This window comes from Daktulosphaira vitifoliae, unplaced genomic scaffold (assembly GCF_025091365.1).
Source record: "Daktulosphaira vitifoliae isolate Bord-2020 unplaced genomic scaffold, ASM2509136v1 Scaffold_2, whole genome shotgun sequence".
Classification (NCBI taxonomy): Eukaryota; Metazoa; Arthropoda; class Insecta; order Hemiptera; family Phylloxeridae; genus Daktulosphaira; species Daktulosphaira vitifoliae.
This window is the reverse complement of record NW_026099573.1, coordinates 26,332,363-26,355,535: the sequence shown is the minus strand read 5'-3', so window position 1 is coordinate 26,355,535 and position 23,173 is coordinate 26,332,363. Positions and strand designations below refer to the sequence as shown.

Genomic DNA, 23,173 nt, shown 5'->3' with positions numbered 1-23,173 from the left:
ATTCGTTAAAATTTTCAAAATGAATAAGATTGATTTAGTTATCAAAAATATATTGTTAAGTATCAATAAAAAATACCCTAGAGCTGAGCTTTAATTTAAAACGCTATCTAAAAGGGACAATAAAGGTAAATTAACCCTTAACTAGTGACGTGGAGTATTATCACAGAATACACAATAATAGCCTTACCGTAAAAAAAACAAATTTAAATTACACGTTGATTTGTACAGAAAAATGTTTAAGAAGGGAAGAAATTAAGTTAGATTCCTTACACCATGAACCGCCACTAAATATTATAATTCTATAGGAGCTATAAAAATGTTTTCTTTTCAATTTTCGACAACGTAAAAGAAAACCTGACTTTTCTTGAAACGTACTATAACATTAAAAATGTTGTCCGTCGATTATTCTATTGTGAGAAATCCCGTTTAAGTAAAAAAATTAGCTATTAAAAAAAAAGAAAAGATTATTTTGTTTTCAATTAAACAACAATTCTACAATAATTTACTATTTAAGTAAAATTAAAAAACAGAAATTTTTTAATTAAAAGTTAACAAATTATTGTGAACACATATATACTTGTCTCAATTAGGCCGCGACTGATCTGTGCCGAGTTTTTAGGAATATATTCTCCAGTAATAATATAGGCATACGCAGATATTTGGATTCGGGGAATTAAAAATCTACATCTTAGCGATTCACTTTGAACAAAATGTAATGTGCGACTCATAAAACTACAATCAATCGTCTCTGAATATTTCAAGAGTAAGTAATTACCTTCTCTAATACTCCCTTTCTATTTACTGGTAAAGACATTTCAAGAATATTTTAGTTTATCTTACATTTAATATTTTATTTAACAAATACTAACACGTTAATAAAGTTCATAATAATTAAAATAATAAATTAAGTAAAACCTTATGCTAACAATAGATAAAAGCAATATTTTTGAAGAATTGAACAATATTAATCATTATTTTGTTAATACATAAATTTAAGTCTACTTACTTTTCTTTATTTTATGTATATTATTATATAAAGACTTATACATTATTAGTAATCAACAGTTATAGTAAATACTATAGTGGTAGTAAGTATATGTTATACATGATTATTTATAAATAGTTAAAAATTTTAAGTGCATCACTTTGAGAAGTGCGAAAAAATTTTTTTTGCATCTTTGCAACATAAGCTTCCATTTTACAAAACACTATTTACGTTTATTATGCCTAAAAATGTCTAGAATCACATACAAATTGTATGTGATTATTTTACGAAAAAAATGGCAATCAAAAATGTTTGATGATTATATTGCTGCTCCCACATGACTTTCATAATTACAAGACTAAAAAAAATTAACAGTCACCATATGGTATTGTAGATTTTTCACCATTATTCAATATAATTTTATTAGATAAAATAATAAAATACTAAATAATTTAATATATTAATATAAAGTCTTGTTTACAAAATGCACAAGTCTATCAATTAATCTAAATATTGTTTCATTAAAATGGGATAAAAGAACACTACAAATAGTATAAATAAACTTGAATATTTAATATAGAATAATAAATAATAATATTTATGTACAACCTAATAAAATAAGTATAATATTTAAACGATTATTAGTGTAAGTAAAAATAATATAATAAATATGCAATACGTGGCACAACCAAAATAGATTTACCATGTATTTAGTAATAATAAATAATTTAATAAATCAACGATGGTAATAATAATTATAATAATATTTGTGCAAAATAATATTTGATTAATTAATTGGAATTAAATAAAGAAAAAATCTAAATTTTAATTATTTCCCAATATTTTTGTTTTTTCTTCCAAAAAACAAACTCAACAATTTACCCATTCATGTTTTAAATTAAAAAAAAAAAAAAACACTACATCAGATTTCATTAATACATAGATAATTATAAAAATATAAATATATTGAATAATTATTGTCAATGTAGAAAAAATATCCCATAAAAATTGGGTAACTACAAAAGTAATGTGACACTATCCTAAACAAAATATCATTTTGCAGCATGAAGTATGATGTAGTTTATTGTCAATTATTTTACTGTATATTTGCTTTGATATTTTTATTGTTTGGACGGAAAAAATGTAATAATGCCGCAAAGATTCATCTGTTGATTGGCCTTACAAGTAAATATAATTAGGTTTTTTAAGTTTCATAAAGACGATATAGAAGAATTCATTGTAGTATTCAAAGATGATTCTTCATCCTGTAAAAATAGACATAAATTAGCTATAAAAATAATTCATAATAAGATCTTTTGAACTAAATTCTTGAATACCAATATCAATTGGAATTCATATTAAACTTATTGTATAATATTAAAGAAAATAATAAGATATATAAATTTTTTTATTAAAGTTCGGCAAAGACTCTTGTTTATGAAATCTAATTTGAGGGCACTAAGTGTTAAATGTATAAATAATTAGAGTTCTAAAAATATATTTGTATACAATTTCATTTTCAGAAATATACTTTACCCTAAAAATAATATTTAGTAGTCTTAAGGATAGGAAAAAAAATTTCAGACTTTATTTTGTCTTCATGAAGAAAATGGCTACCAAATGCTATTTTTGTGTGAAAATTCTTGATTTTATATTTTACATTGTTAACTTTATTATGCTATAACTTTTTGAAAAATGTATGGATCAATACAATTTTTTTATGGGAAAAAATATTTATATCTCTCTTTCATTCGACATACTTTTTTTTAAAATAGCACCACTTCCCTTTATATATTATTTATATATTTATTCATATAATACACTTATAAATCATAAAACTTATAATCAGGATATAAATAAGGAAATAAAAGATCATGTAGCTTTTAGAATAATCCACCAATTTTTTAAAATTAAATACTATCTACAGATAGATTAAAGCAGTTTTTATGATAGAAATTTTAATCATTGTCAGATATCATTATACTTGGGTCAAGTATAAAATGGCATAGTTGGGTCAACTATGCCACAACCACACTGTGCCGCGACCCCACTGTGCTGGGTTTTTTTGGTAATTGATACCATCGTATATTGATAAAATATCATTATCATAAAATAAAAATATTTATTTAAGGGTGTTTATAAATATATTATCATCCTGCGATTTGTAGTTTACCTTGCGCCTTTGTAGTTCAGCATTAGCTTTATCCAATTGCTGTTGTAATTCTAATAGTTGATCACACCATCGCGATTCTTCATTTTCAACATGTTTATGTAGTTGGCTTAACATTGTTTCCTTAAAAATACCATGAAAATTACTAATAAATACATACATATATTTTTTATAACATTGATAACAAATATAAGTTTAAATAACATACTGTATCAGATATTATGCTTTTGTAGTGAGTGACCATTCTGTGCAATTTATCATTTTGTTGTTCCAGGCTTAAGACAATATCATGTCTATTTTGTTGATCTAATGATTGTTGATTATTCACAACATGTTTCATTTTAATAGATTTTTGTTGATTCTCATAATATCTAAGAACTTTTTTAGCAAATGCTTGTGACCATTTTTCATCATCTTCATCATTCATAGTTTCTTTATCTGATGATTCATCTGAATCTGAGTCTTGTGGTAATAACTGACGGCGTAATAATTGCCGTGCACGCTTAAAACTATACTTAGAATCATCTCGAAGTTTTCTATCTTGTTCCTAATTCAAATATAAAGGTTAAACATTTAAATTTATACAATAAAGTGATTAGAAATAATTAAGTAAAACTATCTAACTGATTTAATTTTAGCTTCCAAGGCACGTTCTGTTTGTTTTAAGGCTTCGAGAACCTTAAAATTCTTTGCTCTTAATTCCTAAAAACCATAATTTTTAATTAAATCAATAAAATAACTTTAAATAAAATAATAAAATATAAACATACATGGTTTTTTTCTTCATAAGATTTCTTTTCTACTCTAAGCAATTTTATTTCTTCTTGATACTTTTTATCTAAATCCACAACATTTTTATTTAATTCATTTACCTCATTTGAATATTCTTTGATTTGTTTTTCCTTATTGACTAATTTTTTTTCCCTGTAATTTATAAATTTACACTTATAAAAATAAGTTAACTAATTTAAGAAATAAATTGTTCTATTACAAATCATCACAGCGAGATTTCAGAAAATAGTTTTCTTTTTTAACTGTTTCAAACTCTATTGAATTAACAATTACACCATTATTTAAGATGTCAGGTTCTCCCGGTATATATTCCTGTCCTTCTACTGCAGGTCTTTCAATAACTGTGTTCTTTAAATTTCCATTGCACACATTTTCCGCTACAGAAGTTGAGTTAGGTACAACAGAACTAATTTTAATTTTATCAGCTAAACATTCTTGAACCTAAGAATATATATTTTTACAGTGATAAGTAACAATTTACAATATGATATATTTATATAATTTTTTATATTAATATTATTTAATCAAAAATGTATTAAATAAGAAACTACAGTATTTCACTCCATTGTAATGTGATTGATTCCACATGACTTCAAAAAATATTACTAGTTTATAATAAAGGATGCAAATTTTTTTATTATAATTTTGTCAATCAATAACTTAATGATAAATAAAAACAAAGTTTAGACACAATAATAGTTTCTAGTAAGAGAAATATTTCTAAAAAGAGAAGATATAACCTCTAGAAATATGATCTAGAACTACAATGAATATCTAAGGAAATTTTAAATTAAAAACAGCAAAATACTTACTTCTAAAAGTTGTATTTGCAACTCTTTAATTTGTTTATCTTTCTCAGTTAATATATCCAAACTTTGCTGCTGATGAAGAGATAAAGTTGATTTAGACTTTTTTAATTGTTCTTCTATACTAGTAAGATTCTAAAAAATTTTTATTCGATTAATATTTAAATAATGTATTTTAATGGTTTAATATAACATTAAAGTTGTTAAATTTAAAATTAAAGTATTAATTACATTTTTGTATTTGGCCAGCTCAGCAATAATAGTAGATTTCTCTTTAGCTTCATATGATCTAACAGCTTGTAATTCATTAAATTTATTTTCAAGAAGCCGAATACGAGATATATGAGTATTTAATTCTGCACGATATTCTCCAGTTTTTTTATTAGCTCCAGCTAACTGTTCTTCTAAATGTTTTAGTTGAATTTCATTTTCTTGTAATTTCTTTTTTAATTTCTTCTCAGAAGAATCACTAGGCTGTAAAAAATGAATATAATATTCATTTTATCTACATTAAAAAACTTTTTTCTTCTACTTCATCTTTTTCCACGCCTTTATTCCAACTACTTGGGGTCAGCCACCCTTCTCTTAAAATTTTACTTGACATGATCTCTCATATCATCTACACACACATCAGTCATCTTCATATTGCATTCAATAACATCCCTCCATCTCTTTTCTGGTTTTTCTCTACCTCTTCTTCCTTCAATATTCATTTCCATAATTGTTCTTACAGCTTCCAGTTCCTCTCTCCTCATCACATTACCAAACCATCTAAGTCTATTTTCTCTCATCAATAGATGCTACACCTCTATTCTCTTTTGTGTGTTTGTTCCTTATCCTATCTTCTCTAGTCCCTATACTCATCTACATAAGCATCACCTCTGCTACACTAGGGTGGCCCTCAAAAATCAAACGTCTATTTTTTTACGTTACCCCTTAATTTTTTTTTAATGGTCAAAAAAATGAGCTATGCAAAATTTGGGACTGANTGAAAGTAAAACTCAAATAAAGGAAATTTTACAAGAAATTAAAAAATAATAACTTCAATGTTGTTTTCTTAATAAATAGCCCACAAAAACACTACATACAGTAAAAAACACGTAAAAGTCTTAAAAATACATTATAACTGATTTTGTTTATTTTTACTTATTAATTTTCATTTTATTTTTTGGGAAATGCTTATTTGTTAAAAAAAAAAAATTCTAAAAGTTTAATCTTTTATGACAAGTACGATAATTATAATAGATTTATTATTTGATGGACAGTTAATTAATTATTAATTACAAACTTAACAAAATATATTGTATTATTATATTATGTCTAAAAATCAAGCATTATTGCTATATGAAACTTTAGTCCAATGGAACATAAATAAATCACTAAAGGCTTTATCTTTGTATACTACTGCTGTAAATAGTGGTTATTTATGAGGTACATGTGTTTTGTTGGAACGACTTTTAGTAAAAGAATTGCTTCATTTATCTTGCCATTAACATATATTTGATACTATACTCAGTGGCATTTTCGATAGTAAAATTAGTTGTTCTACTGGTACGGCATACCAATTTTCAAGTAATTTCAACAGGCTTGGAATGATTTAAATAAAGAAAATTTTAAACCCTACATTTTCAAAATAATATTAAAGAAATTATAGAACCAGAACTTCAGAAGATAATAATTTTTTACAATCAAAGAATGACTTTAAAGCATCCCTCGAGCTAACATTAATTTTTTTCAGGGTAAAGAGTAATCTATTTTTTCATAAGCCAGGTGCTATTCATCATGCTTGTTGGATGGTTATGGTCATTTATAGCCTCAATATATATATATATATATATATATATATACAGTGCTCGAATTGGCCAAAAATAAGTAGGGGAGCTCAACTTAACAATTTGAAAACTGCGTCCCTAGTATTTTGAAGACCTTTTTTTTTTTTTTTACTCATTACTTTATTTAGTATTTATTAATAAATCATATTTCATTATCATACTAATATTTAAAAAAAAAGAAGAGGTGGTATTTTCCACTGTCCTCCCGTCCCAATAAAAAAAAGTAGTTGGGGTGCGCAAAAAAATTTAAAAAAAAAGTAGAGGAGCGCACCCCCCCAATTCGAGCACTGTATATATATATATATATATTTAAAGATGAATTTAAACTTATTAGTAGAGAAACACAAAGATTACACGATGTTTTTTAATTTTTGGTACTAGTTTATGTTGAATTGTGGTTTACAGCAACTTCGACAGTTGTAGCAACATATAATGGTTTGAATTTTGTTAAAAAATTATACAATTATAAATGATTAGACAGTGAAATATCTGGAATTGTGCTTTCTAAATTTGTAAACCACTTATGGTTCTTAAGTCCACAATCCATTGGTCTGGCATTTTTTGATAATAAAATAGATGTTAATGTTGAAAGAAAAATGGTCGCTCATCTTAATTCAATGTCAAGTCAGACAATAAAACGTTTGAAATTAAACCAATATGATATAGCCGATTATCTAAAAAAGGATATTGAATACTTTGTATTAAAAAAACGTTTGATTTTTTTTAAACTATTTAATCTGAATACTGATATTTTGAAAATTGATCCATCATTTTGGAGTTATAACAATACGTTTTACAAATAGTAACTGATTAGAACTTTAAGAATTTTTTTTTAAACGAATAAGCGTTTTCCAAAAAATAGATTGAAAATTAATAAGTAAAAATAAACAAAATCAGTTTAACGTATTTTTAAGACTTGCATGTTTTTTACTGTATGCAGTGTTTTTGTGTGCTATTTATTAAGAAAACAACATTAAAGTTATTATTTTTTAATTTCATGTAAAATTTCCTTTATTTAAGTTTTACTATCATAATTCTAAGTTCAGTAAAAAAAAGTTGAGACATAGATCAATTATTTCTATTAAATTTGCCTCTTTAATTCAACTTAATAGGCCCAGGCCATGAGTTGATCTTTATGGATCAGTCCCAAATTTTGCATAGCTCATTTTTTTGACCATTAAAAAAAAATTAAGGGGTAACGTAAAAAAATAGACGTTTGATTTTTGAGGGCCACCCTAGTGTAGCAGAGGTGATGCTTATGTAGATGAGTATAAGGACTAGAGAAGATAGGATAAGGAACAAACACACAAAAGAGAATAGAGGTGTAGCATCTATTGATGAGAGAAAATAGACTTAGATGGTTTGGTAATGTGATGAGGAGAGAGGAACTGGAAGCTGTAAGAACAATTATGGAAATGAATATTGAAGGAAGAAGAGGTAGAGAAAAACCAGAAAAGAGATGGAGGGATGTTATTGAATGCAATATGAAGATGACTGATGTGTGTGTAGATGATATGAGAGATCATGTCAAGTAAAATTTTAAGAAAAAGGTGGCCGACCCATTAAAGGGGTAGCGTAAAAAAAAAAACATTCAATTTTTGATGGCCACCTTACTACTACACTCATACTCTGCTCTATTCTCTTGTCATTCTGAATCATAGATTATAGCTAGTCTCAAAAGAATCTTATAGAACTTACCTTCCAGCCTAATGGGAATTCTCTTATCACATAACACACCAGACTTTTATCTCTACTTCACCCACCCATACTTAAACCTTTGTCTAACATCCTCATCCATAACATTGTTCTTTTGCACAACTGATCCTAAATACTTAAAACTTTCCACCTATCACGTCATCACTTATTGTTACTGATCTCCTTATTTTACCTAGCTCGTGTTCTCCTATGTCAAACTCGTTCTCTATATACTCTATCTTACTCCTACTTATTCTTATTCCCTGGAGCTGATCTCCACGCCTCTAGTGTTTGATTAATTTCTTCCTTGTTTTCTTCTATAAACATTTTATCGTCAGCGAACAACATACATCCTGGTCCTTTACCTTCTATTTCTCTAGTAATTTCATCCATCGCTATAAAAAATATATAAAAGCAGATCCTTGGTGCACTCCTTACCCTAAAATCATTTGTTACTCCGCTCACACTTTTTACTCTGGTAAGTGACATCTGCATTAAAAAACTAATGAGGATAAATTATTTTCTTACTTTGACCCATTCTGTAGTCATACTACCAGACTTCATATTTACAGATTGTTGTTTATTAAGTAAAGTATCCAATACATATTGAGTTTGTTCTCGTGAAAGATCACATTTTTCAATTAACTTGGTGATTAAAAGACTACCGTCATCAAAATCAAAATGTTCAAAATCAAAATCACTTATTTTAAATGAAGATGCTTTAGATTTTTGTTTAGCTTGAGTTAGAAAATCATTGTTATTCTTTTTCTGATTCAATTCAGATAATTTTATTTTTCTGCTAACTGTATCATTTGATTTTTCAACTAAAGGCATTTTATTTAAAGACTTTTGTTTTATTTCAGGAACATTATTACTAACAATAGACTTTGTTAAAAAAGTGTTAGATTTTATAAATGTGTTCATTAGTTCTTGATTATCTACTTTTTCTTTTACAATTTTCAGGGGTTGCGATTGTTTTAAAATTTTTAGTTCATCATTCTCTTTGTGTAATAATTCTTGTGTAGTTACCAACGCCAATTTGGTACTTTTGGTCTTGGAATTAATAGTTTGTTGTTTAAGTTTTCTCTAAATTATAAGAAAAGTATTTGTTAAAAATAAATCAATTTATCAATTAACTAAAAGTAATAATTAATCTACTCTAATACATTTTTAATATAAAGTGCATATTTAATTTTATTTGTAAAAAATAAAATTGAAAAGATAACAAATTTCCCTTAAACTTAATCTATATATAATCTCTAAGTAAATTATTTTGAAAAACACACAATTTAAAAAAAAATTAATTAAATATTTAATAATAAAAACTAATGACTTACATCAGCTTTCTGAATGTTTCTTTTAGTCTCGGTTAATTTCTTAATTTTTAATGTAGTTGGCTTGTTGTTACCTCGTGAAACATGTTTGGTAACAACAGAATTAGTTGTTCTTTTTTTTGTTGATCTAATAGGTTTTGATAGTGAGTTACTACTTGTATGAAAAGCATATTTCATAAGATAGAAAAATGCAAAACTAAATACACTGGTAATAAGTAATGCAAAGCCCACAGCTGCGACACTCATTTTATTTTATCATATAATAATAATTTAAAGTTTTTATTAGTCAGCTTGACATATTTATTTAATAAATATCAAATTAAAACTAATAAATGTAATATTAACATACAGTAAAAATTAAGAAAAAATCAAAACGATTTCACAGAAATCAAAATTAAGTATTATTATACTAAAATTAATCACAGAGAAAAAATAAATAAATTGCTATCCAATAATTAATTTTACAATTAACTAACACAAAGAGTACTTATGTTTTAAATTGCAAAATTTCAGTTCCGGCATTTATAAATATTAAGTAGTTAACACACTCTGTGTATTCAATTTAGATGTGCATACGATGGTACTGGTCAGCTGATGACGTGGTCATAATAAAGTTATCGCTTATCAGCCGGACAAAGACACCGGCGGCAACATAAAAATATGGAGGTAAAATATACTTTTTCATTAAATATACATTATTGGCCTTTAATATATTATTTTTTATTATTTAAACATTTCATGATATAATAAAATGTCAATTTAACAATATTATGCTATAAAATATTTTTAATAATAGCAAATATGACATTGCCTTTATAGTTTAAATATTAGTTTTTGGTGGAAGAACTCCCTCTCCTAATTTACATTGAATAGTGTCATTCAGGTTCTGTATATCACTGTATGTGCACTAAAAACAATTTAAGTAATTATTGTAATCCCGCTATTTAAATCAGTCTAGCTTTAAGTAGGAATTAAAATAATGAAAAATTTTAAATTTGAGTTTTTAAATACTGAATTTTAGTTACTTACACATTACTAATGATAAAAAAAATTAAACGATAATTAGATTTTTTTACTTAAATTATGAAATTACAGATATGAAATTTATTTTATTTTTGTCTGTTTCTTGACTGAAAAGATATTTTAATTATAATCCTGTGTGGAATAGTAAAACCCAAAATTTTGTATACCACCCATCACTTTTTAAATCACGCACAAAAATATTTTTAATTGTTTTTACTCAAAAAAAAGTGTATTTATTTATTTTATCTTGAGTAATTAAAATTTGATAAAGAAAATGAATTTTCTAATAGATAAAAAAAAATTAAATCAAAGCTCATAAAAACATAAAGAATGATTAACAAATTGTTTATTTATCTGATTGTTTTTCACCATTTGATCTAGAGCTTAGAAAATAATAATATTAGAGATTTAAGATTTTTTAGTCTTCCGAGTGTGTAAGGCTTCCAATATCTCGCATAGACGGGCCAGAAGAAAAAATTTTAGGTAGCTAGAGAGCCAGCTTAAGACCTATATGGCCCCTATAAAAATGTTGCTAACATAAAAAAGTGATAAACAGAAAAACTGTATGTCAATCATGACAGGCTAGTGAAATTTGTGATGAAGCCTTCAAGATCATAGGGCATAAGGTATTTACCACCCCTTCATTATTTATGTCCTGGGGGTTAAAATAATTTAGTATAGTAAAACGACAGAAGTACTAAAATCTGATAACAATACAGAAATATCATCAATTTAAGGGATTATTAAAATATTTATGCATGCCTAAGGCACCTTAATCCCTCTCCCCAAAGTGTAACTATAGTATCTTGGTAAATAATAAAGTTACGAAATAAACACAAATAGATAAAGATATCGTTCAAACCTATTTAAGAAAGAATCCTTTACAAAAAGCTTAAAAATTCTTAAAAAACATTTATAAAATAGCAAGATTTATCTTACCGCAAACAGAACTATTAAAAAATAATTAACTGTTACACTATGTAATTAATTGTTGAATAACTATGGATCCTTATATTAAAAAAAAAATAACAGGAACAAGGCGAGTGGTCAATTTTTATAATACATATTTTTACTAAGCTTTATTAGCTATCCAGGAGAGTAAAAATTTAATCGCTATGTCCATAGATATAAATTGATATCCAGGCGGGAATGTCTCCCTGGAAATTAAGTTATAGGAGGCGCCTATAGCTGTCTCATTAAAACTATATTTTAATTTATTTTCTATTTTTCATTTAGCCGCATTGCATATCTGAGTTTATCATTCTACACTTCGTGTAGTAATAAATTAAAATATGTTTTTCTTTTACTGTTGTTTTTTTGGAAAAGTAGAAATCTAATCCGTTATTGTAAATTACTACATGATTTAAAAATTCTAGGGCCGTACTGGAATGAACCTCTACCTAGCACAAGCCAGGAACGTCATTTCAATTATTTTGTAAGAATAGGAATAAAAAACGGCTATTTTGAAAAAAATAAAAATACAATTTTTTATTTTTATTCTAAGTTTTCTATTTGTAGGACAATTGGGTTTTTGGTACTTATGAATATTGGTTAAAATTGTAGAGTTCTGAATTTAAAAACGCACTAAGGTTGGTTATTCTTATCTCCCCCACTTTTTTTTATATTCACTGAAATTTTCATTGTATTCTTTTGAAAACTAACCAACAACATTGTTGTATAATTTACTTTTCATCCCTTCTCTTTGTTTTCGTTTACCTTCATTTTAGATATAAACAGTTAGATAGTAGTCATTTTATTAAGCGATGTTGGTCCTCTGTCCGCGTTTTAGTATCGTACATAAAAATTAAAAATTAATGTGTACAATGGTTTACAAGAATACCATAATTTACATGAAACTTAAGAAAAGATATCAAAAATGATTGGGTCTTCTTTTGCTGTCATCATTTTGTTGTCTTTAGGCCAATTTTCAGAGACTCAATCTGATGTAGGCAATAATTCTGTCCACCCTTTTCAATTGAATCATGAACGGTATATAGACATGATGACTGAGACTGATGAAGATGATGAACCTAATTCAATAGAAAAAGACTTTGACAAAGAAGATGGTAATAGTGGCTCGCTTTTATTTTTCAGTGGAAATTCCAATGTAAACATTAATGATGATGAGTCGACAGATGACAAAAAAAGGTTTAATTGTCTTCTTTGTGAGTCCAATGATATCTCAAAGTATGAATGTAAAGAAGATGGTACTCACAGTTCTGCATGTATGCGAGCTATTAAAGTAATTAAAGAATATTAATAAAAAATTGACTTGCTTGTATTTTTTAGTTTAAAATTTATATATTTTATTTTCCTTAGTGTTATAAATCAAGAGTTCGTGAAGATGGAATTGAACGTGTAAATAGAGGGTGTGTTACTAATCCAAAACAGATTCATCCATGTATTCAATCTGTTTCCTCTCATACTACATATTCAGCTGAAGCTGGTATTCGTCAATACATTATAGAATGTTGTGAAGGTGATAATTGTAACAAAGGTGAATTTCCCGTTCTTCCTTTAGTTAACATTGAAAATAAATTTAGTGGTAAGTAAATTATGTTATCTTCTGCTTTTATACATTATTAAAACTATGAATGTTAAAACTATCATTAAAATTAAAGCAGTAATAAATTAACTTAAATTTTTCGATAACTTTTTGTTATTGTATTATAGTTTGTTATATATGTATATATATATTTATATAAATAATAAATGTTTTTTTGCAGATAGTAGCATGGATTTAGAAAAATTTAAACTTTTTATTGCCATAATAACTCCAATAGTATGTGTACTTCTTATGGCTTTAATAGTTGTGGCTATTATGCGACGTAACCATAGAAAACGGTTGATATCTGCAGCAGCAGCAGCCGCATCTAGATTTGATATTAGTCAATTAGACAATCATTATGTTACAATGGACTTATTACGTGATCATGTGGTAAGCTAATAATAATATATTTGTATTCATCTATGAAATATAAGAAAATAAAAAATTTCCCTTTAGTTAAATTTAGGAACAAACCTTTTAACATCATATTATATAATTTCCTTTACTTGACAATAACTAAATTTTATTTTAAATTAAAACCTGTTTATCAGTAAATAATAATTCGAGAAACTTGACTTTTATTCAAATTAATAATTGAAACTTTTTGTGGTAGCAACCCAATGATGATGATGACTACATGTTAAATGAACATTCCATGACATCTGGTAGTGGGTTTGGTTTACCACTGCTAATGCAACGAACACTAGCCAAACAAATAACATTACTTGATACAATTGGTAAGGGTCGTTATGGAGAAGTATGGAAAGGTTTATGGCATGGAGAGCATGTTGCTGTAAAAATATTTCTCTCAAAAGATGAACCTTCATGGAAACGAGAAACTGAAATATACAGGTAAAAAATGTTTAAAATCTTAATAAATAATTATAATGTGTAATATATTATAAATCAATAGATTATAGATTATCTGAACTATTGCATCAGTAGATACATAAAAATTGTCTTGTATACTTTTAACTATTGTAATATACAGAGTGTTCAAAAAGTAAGGAAACTGGTCAATTATTACGAACTAAGAAAACAATAGAAACCTTTTTTCTTATTTACTGAATACCCTATATATCTCATTTTGCACAAGGTTAACATTAATAAATTTAAATTTTATTTCTTCTATTGTAATAAAATGTAAATTCCACAAGTTAATAAAAAATAAAGTTAATATCCATTTAAGGGATACTGGATGGACCTAATAATTGTTTAACCACTTATAAATTGAGAAATAAATAGTGTTATGTAAACAAAAAAACAAATTCTCAAAATTATTATTTTATAAGAAATCTAGAATTGTATGATAAATCAATTGCCTACCTAACCAAATCAATATATAATATTTAGTTATAAAACTACATTAACTAAAAAAAATGTATTATACCAGTGACTCTAAAATAACTTTTCCAATAAGTTTCATATTTTAACCTTGAAATGTGCTATTGTCAATAAAGTTTTTGAAAAAAGCTATTTTTTATGTTTCCTCTTAACATAGGTATTATTTAAAAAAAAAAATGTTTAAAAGTCTTCATATTACAAATATGTGAACATTTAAAAATAATGGTTGTTTATATATTTTATTAAGAACAAGCTCATACACAATTAAAATAAATTGTTGAATATTTGGTAGATATCCTCTTTAAGAGTAATATTAAATTATCTGTCCAAAAGTATGCATGGGTTGACAATAAATATAGCGTAAGTTAGATATAACTTCATAATTCAAATTATCAATAACTTTCTTTAAAATAACTAAAAAATCAAAAAGAAAACTGATTCTTTAGACCTCTAATTTATAAATCCAAAATAATATTGAGTATAAAACAATATTTTGTGGTTGTAATCACAGGAAAAAACGAGCTAATCTAGTTTCATAGGCCAAATTTTTTGATCCGCTGCTGGTGACAATTAATATTTACCAACCTTGTTTGTAAGCTCATTGTTACAAGCCTAACTTAAATTAATGTAAATCCTGAAGTTATTCCTAACTTGTATTATGTTTGTAAAGAGTATTGTACAGGAAATAATAATGATTAATAAAAAGTCTATTAACTGTTTTATAAGGAAAAACCAGTATAGTACAGGGCCTGATATAGTGGAGACCATTATAAATTAAAATCTAACAGTGACTAAAATCACTATCATAATAAAATGCTTCAATGTAAAAATTTGATTGTAACATCAAAAAAAAATTGAAATTGTAATTTATCATAAACCATTAGTAGCAAGAATACCCTTTTTTGGGAGTGGAAAGTATTGGCATTAATAATTAAATAATACAATAAGTAGAAAATCATAACAATATAAAATCAGTAATTTTTACACTAAAATAGCTTATTTCGCTTAACAAATGGTATGTTACTCATTGTAGATAAGATGAGAAACAGATTTTTACTTTTAGTATACTACATAAACTTAAATTTAAAATATAATTAGAAGATGTAGAATTTCCAATACAATTTCAAAAGTTATGTTGAAAATTTAAATTTATTATACACTTTACTATTTTGATCTTCCTTGAAGATAAGGAAAGGGTTTTTTTTGGATTTTCCAAAAACTTAACACATTTAGAATTTCTTTGGTCAAGTACCATAATGTTATAAATTTTGTAATAATATTAAATTATAGACCATTATTTGGATATTAATATTTTATATTAACATTAAAAATTTTAAATGTATTTAAAAATTCAATTTTGTATTGGTAAATATTTAACTATAATGTAAACTATTTCACATGAAATAGTTTTTATTATTTGTAAAAAATGTTTAGTTTACAATATTGTTTGTTTTATTGCTAATTAAGTTAATTTTAATCTAGTACTGTACTCATGCGTCATGATAATATACTTGGATTTATTGGTTCAGACATTATGACTTCAAGAAATTCTTACACTCAATTATTACTTATTACACATTACCATAAAAATGGTTCATTGTTTGATTATTTGAACAATCAGAATGTAGCTCCACTAACTCGTGATCAAATGTTAAAAATCTGTTTTACTACAGTAAATGGTATTGTACATTTACATACAGAAATATTTGGAACACAGGTAATTTTTACATTTTTCAATTAAGAAAAAACTATTTTTATACTTATACAATTATAAATAATTATTTTATTCTAGGGAAAACCAGCTATTGCTCATAGGGATATTAAAAGCAAAAATGTATTAGTAAAAAATAATGGAGCATGTGTTGTAGCAGATTTTGGAATGGCTGTTCTAAAAACAGATGAGATGGTTTTGGCAGCTAATCCAACTCGAGTTGGAACTAAAAGATACATGCCACCTGAAGTACTTGACGAATCGTAAGTATTAGCAATATTTTTATATTTCTAAATATAACTAAGCTAATATTATATTTGAGTGATTAACATAGGTATCATAATAAAACGCCTTGATGCGAATCTGTTAAATTTTTTTAACAGATTAATTTAAATACATATTAAACTATAATGTTAAAAACCAAAAATTGTCCATACTAATGTTTATTTTTTTTAAATTGAGATTTTTTTACATTGACATTCAATTTTTCATAGGAGAATAATCATTGGATAATATTTTTATTTTAATATTGTATATTTCATAAGCTTTAATTTATATAGATTTAAAGTTGTCAGACTTTCTAGAATGTTTTCAAAAATAGTTTAAAAAAATGTTTACTTGTGTGTAGGCGGTCTATTTTAAATTCTTTCTATACTTAGGATTTTTATAAAAAAGATACACCAGCTTAATGTCTAATATTCTCTATTAAGATTTAATTTCAATCATTGTTTTTAAAAAAAGTTAAAGCAGTTTGAAAATTTTATGGTAGTGTAAATTTTAAGATATTTTTCTGATTACTAAAATTGAGAGTTTTTCCATTTTTGACGACAATAGGTTCTAATAGATTACAATCGGGTCCTTTTAACATATTGATCATTGAAATGGTCAAGTGAGAGCTAAGAATTTTTATGGGTAGGCATAAAAAATAAAATACACACTATCACAAAAACAATATCTTATCAGTTTCGCATCTAAGCTAAAAATTAGTAAATTAAACACTCTTAAACAGTTAAGTTTAATAACTTAATTCTTTTAAGCAAGAGGACCAAAATTTGTCTACTCTTCCAAGAATTTTTTTTATACATTATTTTTAAGACATTAAATATTTTTTCAGAATTATTGAATGCTTTGAGTCATTTAGACGAGGAGATATTTATTCACTAGCACTTGTTTTGTGGGAAGTTTGTGCTCGAACAGCTTGCAATGGTCTTGTAGAAGATTTGCAGTACAAACCTCCATATCATGATCGAGTTGGTTATGATCCAAGTTTTGATGAAATGCGAAAAGTTGTGTGTACTGAACGTCATCGTCCATATGTACCCAATCGCTGGTCATCAGATCCAGTAAGTAAAATAAATTTGATCAGTTGTCATTTTTTTTTAGTTTTTAATAAGTGAATATTAAATTTCTAGTCTAAAAGTATAACTAGTGTAGAAAAAGTAATTATATTAGTAGCGTGATTTTAAATTTTTTTTAAAAGAGGGTTCTCTTTAGGAAAAAAGTAAAATTATATTACCAACATGATAATTTTTTCTACATTACTTAAAAAATAGAAAGTTGTTTTCATTTAATATTTTTTTATAGAAAAACACTTTATTTTATTTTAACATTTTATTTTAATATAATTATTTTTTCAGTTTACTTTGTATAATTAAAATAAATATTTACAGATTTTAAAAGGTATGGCTGAATTAATGCGTGAATGTTGGCATCAAAATCCTAATACTCGACTTCCAGCACTACGTATCAAGAAAACTATTAGCAAATTATGGTCTTCTTTATCTAATTCTCCTGATTGTGCTGAAGACAATACTTCTAATATAGCAATTAACAATAATATGATGTCGGATAACAATAGAATAGATTATGTTTAGTTGAATTTTCAGCGTATTAAATCACTCATTTTTGATTATTATGTGATTAACAATACTGTGAGAAAAGGTCCTTTTTTAATAATTAATATTTTTAAGACGGAGTTAAAAACTATTATGTATTTATTTATTTGTTGTAATAAGACTGCTATTGTATACTTAGAGATACAATTTTTATCGTATTATACTTTTAGTTTTTATCTTAGTTAACAAATTGAAAGGTTACAAATATAATAAAAAACATTATTTGACCACAACAGATACATTTTGTTACTTTTCATGGTGCTGTGAAAATAATAAAAACCTACTGGGCTAGACAATGTATTGTCATAGTACAGTGGGAATAACCACATTAGGATTCAAAAATAATTGAAAATTGAACATCAAAGTCAATTTATTTTTTGAAAAATAATAAGAATAAAATTACAAAATATTCAATTTTAAGGTCATAACTAAATTAAGTACTATCTAAATATTTAGAAGAAAATGTTTTTTATAATTGATCATGTCATAATAATATATAAACATAAATATAGGTTTATAATTAACTAAATTTGAAACTTATGATCGTTAAGCCGTTGATGTTCACCAAAACCTTGTGACAAGTTATCACATATTCATAATGACATAGGATAACCTTAGACAAGGCCGTTGCCCATACCTAATTAACTAGGGGAAGATGATTTTTAAAGGGAAATAAATACAAAAAAAATATGAGTCCATTGAAGGTGGAACACACAAAAAAAAGTTTGTGGCAAAGTTAAATTAATAAGGAGCTTTATTAAATAAAAAAAACAAGTTAAGGTAATATGAAGCAAAAATCTGTCTATAAATTAAAGGGAACAGAGAAACAAAAATTAGAAATTACTAAAAAAATTTGTTACATCTACACTTTTAAACTTGAGAATATGATGAACGTCTTCAGGTATACGTCTGCTATTGAGCACGATGAGTATACGCCCCAAGTAAGAGATTGGTTTTAAGTAAATAGACTTAGCTAGCAAAACGTTGGGATACCCCAAAAATAAAATGCACTACGTAACCACATTGTTATAATAATATAAATCACCAATATTATATTGGCAATATAATATGATAAATTATGTATGTAGCAAGGCTACAAAAATATATATAAATTAATACAAAAGTATAACTATTATATAAACGTGACAGGTAGTATGCATATACATTACCAATCCCGAAGGACTACAAACAGGAGACTGGTTTGATCAACGCTATGAAAACTAAACAATTTATATATCTATAATGTAGCGGACACTCGCTAAAAAAAATTTATAATAAACAAACAAATATGTTGTAGAGCACATAACAAAAAAAACTAACGATATGAACGGATGAGAAATAACTGACAACTCCGACTTAGCTATTCCCAGACAACCGTCGCATCGAACCAGTCAGACTGACAAAAGCGCCTAGAAGTCTCGAGCCTTTGTGAGGGGTTAAAGTCGGTCAGATATATAGCAACTAAGATAATTGTATTATCACAGTTATTGAGCCTACATTTGACAGTTTAATAGACAATGATACGTTTAGTAGCATTCAGAGAATTAGTGAGCTAGAAAGGGCGGAGAGTGGAGTGTACACAATTTGATATCTGCTAACCTGTTCGTTGATGTAACATTTTTCACACAACACACATAAACATATCACCATGTGCAACGAATAAGACAGTAACTTAAAATATTCAACTTAGAGATTATTAGGTATTTGGATTTAGGTTTTACTCTTCTTATAACATCAAAAGATCGAAAATTTGGCTTGAAACACTACTTAGTAAATTTATAAACATTCTAAGTGTAATCGGAGAATAAATTTTATTCTTGATCTGAAAAGTAATAAAAAGTTACTAAAAAGTTATTAAAAAGTAATAAAAGCTTATTCGTTGTACTTATCAATAGCACAAATTCTAATCAGGTCACAAATATTTAAGTTTTACAAACAATAAATTTAACTAATATATTAATTTGTATGAAACTAAAATTATAATTAATTATTAACTTTGTGACAAATAAGATGTCCTACTTAAAATATGTATGAAATATAAATTATTACAATTGTGCATAAAAAGTATTATGATTTCAGAAAATATTTTTAATTCCAATTTGACTAATAAATGTATAAAAACATTTTAAGTTTAATATTGTAATTATTAATGATATTTTTTTTACTAATTATAACTGCTATACATTTTATTATAAATCATTTGTATACAATCTCATACCTAATGTTTTTAAAGCTAAACAAATTCATAAATAACTATTTTACTTTATAGTATTTTTGTTTATTTAAATATATTTAAATTGGTAATAATAAAACATTTCTTATCATCACTAATTAAAATTAAAAAATATTTTTTTACCTTTTTAAACAATACTTAATAATATATAATACTATTAATATCGATAGAATTAATATTTAATAAGCATTAATTCTGAATACAAGTTTTTACAATCAGAATATTTTTTAAATGATACTTTAATTTCAAATAATTTAGATGACTATTTTATTTTATACAAAAAGCTATTGCAAAAATTAATGTCTTAAAACTCAAAAACCTTTACAAATTATAAAAAAGGGAAATATCTATAATTAAAATTTTATGAATTGGTATTCACATCAGTGCGTGAATACAACCCTCTGACCTTCCTAGTTGCACCATTGAGTTTTAAAACTTTTTGTACTATTTTTTAAGTTTTTGTTAACTGTCAAATGGGTAAAAGTTATGTTACTTACGATGATTACTATTTACTTAAAACAGACTAATGTTTTTAAATTTCATTTTAAATCTCGGCGTTATTAGATACAATACAATTAAAGTTGTAACTAAAAAAACCAAGATTGATATATATATATATTTATATTCAATGTAGTGTGTATCATGTACTTAAAAATAAATCAATAATTATTCATTATTATTATTAATAATAATTATTATACTACGTCATGTTATTTAACATAATAAAATGAAATGACGTACATAATGTCCTTTTCGAACTTTATACGTAAGATTTTTTATTAGTTACTTGGCTGCAGTGTCCAGAAATGTTATCATTATCAGAAAGAGCCGGAAGGTTGAAATTGATATAATTTAATCAGTTCTTGAATTATTATTGCACGTGCAATATTCGTGGATAATATCGCAATAGAATTTATTGGCTGTTAAAAATGACATTAACAAACAGTATCGTATTTTATCACTTTTTGTTTTTAAATAGTTGATTGTTAATTAAATAAAGGAAGCAATGTAATTTTACTTGTGAATTTTTTTTTCAACTTATGTTGTCCATCGTTTGTTTAATATAATATAACGACGATTTAATTTATTTTTTTTTTCCGTTAGAATTATTTACACTCGATGACGTTACCCGAAATTGATCATAATAATACAGCACAAGGATTCAGAGAAGGTGCTATAGGTTTTGTGGCTGGAAGTGTTGGAGCTGTAGCCCTTGTTTATGTGGGACAACCTTTAGACACTGTTAAAGTACGTATGCAATTAGAACCTCAAGCTTACCGTGGAATGGTTGACTGTGTACTTTCAGTAAAAAGGCAGGCTGCAAAATCTGTTCCACATTACCCATATCGAGCATTTGTAAGAGCATTGTATGTTGGGACTACACCAGCTTTAGTCGCTAATGTAGCAGAAAATTCTGTTCTCTTTGCAACTTATGGTGCTTGTCAATCTATAGTAGCACATACATTAGGATTACCTGGAATTGATCATTTAAGCCCTATGGCAAATGCTGTTGCTGGAAGTTTTGCATCTTTTTTTTCATCTTTTACACTTTGTCCTACAGAACTTATAAAAGTTCGGCTTCAAGCAGCTGATACTTCTAATGGTAATGGTATGAAAGGTCAGATAAGTGCAGTACGCGTTATTCAAGAAATATTTAAAACTGATGGCTTTAAAGGTTACTACCGAGGATTTGGATCAACAGTAGCTCGTGAAATGCCTGGATATTTTGTATTTTTTGGAGCATATGAAGGAACTCGCAAACTACTTTTACCATCATCTACTGAAGGTGTTCCTAATCAACAATGCAGTCCTCTAGCTACAATGGCAGCAGGTGCAGCAGCAGGAGCTGCTCTTTGGACAACTATATATCCTGTTGATGCAATTAAATCACGAATTCAGGCTTGTTCTTCTGATAACAAAATTGCTAAGACTACAACAGGTTCAAGAAATAATAGTGTTAAAACTCCATTTTTTGGAACTGTGTTGAAAGTAATACGGCAAGAAGGCATTGGGGCATTGTATAGTGGTTTAAAACCAACAATAGTACGTACAATACCAGCTTCTGCGGTTATGTTCCTTGCGATTGAGTATACTAAATCATTTTTGAACAGTTTATTTTGATATGCATTTGCTGTTATAAATATTATCCATTATCTTCCATTATCTTTAAGAATTCTGTTATTTTGTTACCTAATTATTATTATGAATAATACATGTAGCTATTAATATTAGTTAGCTAATTATTAGCATACTTTTAAGTTTATTTTTTTTAGTAGTACTTTGTCAATGACAATGAAAATTGACAATAATTTAATTAAATATTAATAGTATATAGTTAAAATGTAATCATTTTTTAATTAATATAAATCAATTTTTTTCCTTAATAGTTTGCTAGAAATTTATCGTTTTATTTTTTAACAATTTCTTTGTGAGACTTAATTACAAAATATTTAATGTGTTATTTTATTATATAAAAAAATTTAACAATACTACAATAGTTAACAATTTTATTTATCTCATTAACTTATCTTGTGTAGGTTCATTAAGATATAGAAAATACTTAAATGTTATATCTTTCAAGTGTTTCACTCAAAATAATAAAAAGGTATAGTTTTCAAATTCATAACATTAATTTTAATTCTCAAACTATTTTGTGTTAGGCAACTAATAGAAAAGTTTAGGGAAATGAAGAAAAAGTTGTGTATGGTATTTATAGATTTGGAGAAAGCGTATGATGGAGTACCGGAGAGGTTTTAAAGTGGGTATTAATGAGAGGTACATTAATATAATAGAACATGTGTATGA

General features: G+C 26.0%; 3 protein-coding genes across 3 annotated transcripts; 2 read left to right on the top strand and 1 right to left on the bottom strand.

Annotated features, from left to right (window-relative positions):
- Positions 1-1,537: 1,537 nt before the first annotated feature.
- Positions 1,538-10,200, bottom strand: LOC126899218 (uncharacterized). Its single transcript, XM_050673825.1, has 10 exons — positions 9,618-10,200; positions 8,809-9,366; positions 4,985-5,227; positions 4,760-4,888; positions 4,147-4,388; positions 3,926-4,079; positions 3,780-3,857; positions 3,364-3,702; positions 3,159-3,278; positions 1,538-2,250 (listed from the first exon to the last, which is right to left on the bottom strand). The coding sequence occupies exons 1-10, from the start codon at positions 9,858-9,860 to the stop codon at positions 2,197-2,199; spliced, it is 2,160 nt and encodes a 719-aa protein (XP_050529782.1). The 5' UTR covers positions 9,861-10,200; the 3' UTR covers positions 1,538-2,196.
- Positions 10,201-12,294: 2,094 nt separating this feature from the next.
- Positions 12,295-18,368, top strand: LOC126899219 (activin receptor type-1). The gene is made up of 8 exons (XM_050673826.1): positions 12,295-12,879; positions 12,957-13,182; positions 13,364-13,575; positions 13,799-14,037; positions 16,012-16,246; positions 16,322-16,503; positions 17,355-17,583; positions 17,911-18,368. Exons 1-8 carry the CDS (start codon positions 12,514-12,516, stop codon positions 18,112-18,114), a joined length of 1,893 nt encoding a protein of 630 aa, XP_050529783.1. The 5' UTR covers positions 12,295-12,513; the 3' UTR covers positions 18,115-18,368.
- Positions 18,369-21,154: 2,786 nt separating this feature from the next.
- On the top strand, positions 21,155-22,752 carry LOC126898587 (mitochondrial ornithine transporter 1-like). The gene has a single exon (XM_050672797.1). It carries the CDS (start codon positions 21,488-21,490, stop codon positions 22,487-22,489), a length of 1,002 nt encoding a protein of 333 aa, XP_050528754.1. The 5' UTR covers positions 21,155-21,487; the 3' UTR covers positions 22,490-22,752.
- Positions 22,753-23,173: the final 421 nt, after the last annotated feature.